The following is a 3,481-nucleotide window of genomic DNA, read 5'->3' as shown; positions in this document are numbered from 1 at the left end:
TAAAAACGCTAAATGATTTAATGCTAATGCACGAATATAATTTCGCAGATCTCTGCACATAAATCATGTTTGTAATTATTCTTGTGTTTTGCTATTTAGATTTTGTTTTCTATTTTCCACGACAACATATTGGGTTTCAGCCCGTTTCCAAATGTAAATAATGGACATAATCTGCAATGAAGTCCCGGCAAATCTTCCTCACTGTGTAAAAATAAATTAATTCCCCCACGAAACAAAATGCTCTAACACTTGATCCAAGGCAAAAAGAAATACTTGGGAAATGTATTCAGCTGTGCGCAAAATTGTTCCGATTTGAACCCGAAAAAAAAAAAAACGTGGCTTGGCAATTCCTCTCAATATATAAATTATGTACAATTTCATAAGCGTTTTCAGTAGGCCTATTTATTCACAATTTACAAGATTTTACAACAACAAAAACAAATTCAAATTACACCGACTGACTCACATGTTCACAAGCAATAAAAAGTGGAAATCAATTAAAACTGCAGCCTAGAAACTTTTTTTCAACACATCCTCCGTTTATTATACGCTTCCCTCTTTAAACAGCTTTTGGGGGATCCTTTAAACACACGGCTGGTGCCTTTAATTCCACAGGAAAAAAAAAAGAAGAAGAAGAAGAAGAGAAAAAAAAAATAGAAACTAACCTTCAAAACCGCACCAGCCTTCACGGATTATAATTTAAATCGCGTCAAAACTTGGCCTGCTCTGTCCCAGAGAGCAAAAAGTCAATCTGACACGCTTTTCCTGTAGCTCGGACAGACAGAGAAAAAAAAATCCATCACTGAAAGGAAATAAAAATAACAACCATTAAAAAAGTTTGTTCAAAGTGATTGCATTATTCTTATTTTTTTTTGTTTTGTTTGTTTTTTGTTATGGCTATAACCGCCTATAATTTACAGTTGGTCAGCAGCTGGCGCCCACAGGTGACATTTTTGGTTTGTGGAGATTCTAGATGTGCGTCAGAGGAACCGTCCCGTTCACCGGAGCGGATCCGCTCTGGTAGTGCTGCGGGTGGAGCACGTGCAGTCTGCTCGGGACCGAGCCGTCACCCGCCGCCTCCCCGGTGGGCAGATACATGCTGATCATGTCCCGCAGGTCCCCCGCGGGGCACGGCGGCCCGCGCGCCGCGGACACCGGGGGACTCACGCTCGGCTCGGACTTGACGAGGGAGCCCAGCGTCCCGCCGATGGCCCCGGACACCGGGGAGACGCCGGAGCTCTGGTGCTGGTGGGTGTAGCCGGTGAGACCCCCGTAGCCCGGCGGGGACGCGCTCATGTAGCTCTGCGAGTTCGAGATGGGGCTGTAGGACAGCGCGCTCATGTCGTACCGGTGCACGGGCTGCGGGTTGTGCGGGTGGTGGTGCGCGTGGTGGTGCGGGTGGTGCGGGTGAGCCCCGCTCCCCGGGTGCTGCGTGTACGCCAGCTGCGCCTCCTGCATCATGGCGTGCGCCGCCGCCGCCGCGGCCGCCACCTGGCCCGAGTACGCGCCGTTGGCCCAGCCGTTGACGTGCGTGGCGTAGCCCGCGTTGGGCCCCGCGTGGCCCCCGCCGGGGCTGTCCAGCCGCTGTCCGCCTCCCATCCCAGCGGGGGCGCCCAGCAGCCCCCCGGCCAGGGAGTACTTGTCCTTCTTGAGCAGCGTCTTGGTCTTCCTGCGCGGCCGGTACTTGTAGTCCGGGTGCTCCTTCATGTGCATGGCGCGCAGCCGCTTCGCCTCGTCGATGAACGGCCTCTTCTCCGCCTCCGTCATCACCTTCCACTCGGCGCCCAGCCGCTTGCTGATCTCCGAGTTGTGCATCTTGGGGTTCTCCTGGGCCATCTTCCTCCGCTGGCCCCGGGACCACACCATGAAGGCGTTCATGGGTCTCTTGATGCGCTCCTGGGGGACCTTTCCTCCGGGGCCCCCTCCTCCTCCCGCGTGTCCCCCCGGGTTGGCCGGGTTGGTCTGGGGCACCACGGGGGAATGCAAGTCCGTTTCCATCATGATGCTGTACATTCACCTGGTCTTGGTAGGACAGCAGTCAGACACAGAGAAACATTCAGGCTGCGGTCACACCTCCGAGGAACCGAGAGAGAAAGAAAGAAAGAAAAATGAAGGAAAGTGACAGATGAAAAGATGTGCAGTCTCAGGGCGCAAATCCACTCAGGTTAAAAAAAAAAAAAAAACGGTTTCCCCTCTATTTTTTTTTTCCTTCCCCCGTGTCAAACACGAGCTCGGTGAAGAATGGGAGCCGCGTGCTGCGCGCTGACTTTGGTTGAAGCTGTACCGGGAAAAGTTACCGGAGCGTGCCCGGGCCGCGCGCTCTGACAGCACATAAATGAGCCGGGGACGGCCAATGGAGAGGCTCGAGCGCAGACGTGATTTGCATGCAGGGGCTCGAGGTTCTGGTGACGTCGAGCCGCGAGACCTAAAAATGACTCCCTCTGTCATTTGTTTTGTGTGTGTGTGTGTGTGTGTGTGTGTGTGTGTGTGTGTGTGTGTGTGTGTGTGTGTGTGTGTGTGCGTGTGTGTGTGTGTGTGTGTGTGTGTGTGTGTGTGTGTGTGTGCGCGTGCGCTTTAATTCCCATTTTGCGCATTTTACGCACGTGAAGCTCGCGCGTCAACTCAAACTTTACATTTAACTTTAACCAATATATCGACATCAGGCCTTGAAATATTTAATTAAAATTCCCAACATCTAGGTCACCTATTTCTTTTTTTAATTAAACGTCATATTCTGCATGTTTTTTGTTTTTTTTTGTTGGGTTTTTTTGTTTTTTATTTGTTTAATTATTCGCAGAATAATAGTGGCTTTGAAAGGCTACACTCTAGCCCTAAAACCTCATTTAAAAAAGCCTTGTATTTTTTTTTTATATATATAATTTGTCCCCCTTTTTTTTTGTCCAGCTAAGGGTTACACGGTCCGCTATTCAGAGCCACAGGTGCTTTTCTGTTGTGGCCGTTGCTAGGAAACAGGTGACTGACGCCCGGAGCACGTGCCATTCAGAGCGCCCCTTTTGTTTCTTTCACTGGGGCTCCGCTGCGCGCACGAGGGGGAGAAAGAGAGAGACTGAGAGTAGGACACAAAAAAAGACAAAAAATAAAAAAAAAATCTGCAGTAATCCATTAATAAACGTTATAAATGTTGGAGGCTTTTAATGATCACATTTTAATAAAGTGGTGAGGCTTAATGGGAAAGCTGCTGCTGCAGGCCTGCATGCTGCAACAGGCCCCGATGGTTTCCATGCTGCTGCTCAAAGGACCACTGTTGCATGCAGTTTCATTAGAAGGTATAAATTAATTGACAGCTTGTGATCTGCACACGATACTCTTGTTATTCAAGACATTACATGCATGCGTCTGCAACGTGGCGGTGGAGTTTGTAGACTGCAGAAAATATCAAGACAAAGTCACACAGACGAACAATATCCAATGATAAAAGTCTCTGCTTTTGTTTATTGAACATTGCGAGTCACTCTGCTCC

At 49.4% G+C, this 3,481-nt stretch overlaps 1 protein-coding gene across 1 annotated transcript; it reads right to left on the bottom strand.

Annotated features, from left to right (window-relative positions):
- Positions 1–969: 969 nt before the first annotated feature.
- Positions 970–2,013, bottom strand: sox1b (SRY-box transcription factor 1b; the record flags this gene model as incomplete). The annotated part of the gene is made up of 1 exon (XM_080519494.1): positions 970–2,013. The coding sequence occupies one exon, from the start codon at positions 2,011–2,013 to the stop codon at positions 970–972; it is 1,044 nt and encodes a 347-aa protein (XP_080375620.1).
- Between the last annotated feature and the right edge of the window lie 1,468 nt (positions 2,014–3,481).

This window comes from Blennius ocellaris (assembly GCF_963422515.1).
Source record: "Blennius ocellaris genome assembly, chromosome: 24".
In the NCBI taxonomy this organism is placed as follows: Eukaryota; Metazoa; Chordata; class Actinopteri; order Blenniiformes; family Blenniidae; genus Blennius; species Blennius ocellaris.
Note: the sequence above shows the minus strand (reverse complement) of the source record. Positions and strands in the feature narration are given on the sequence as shown.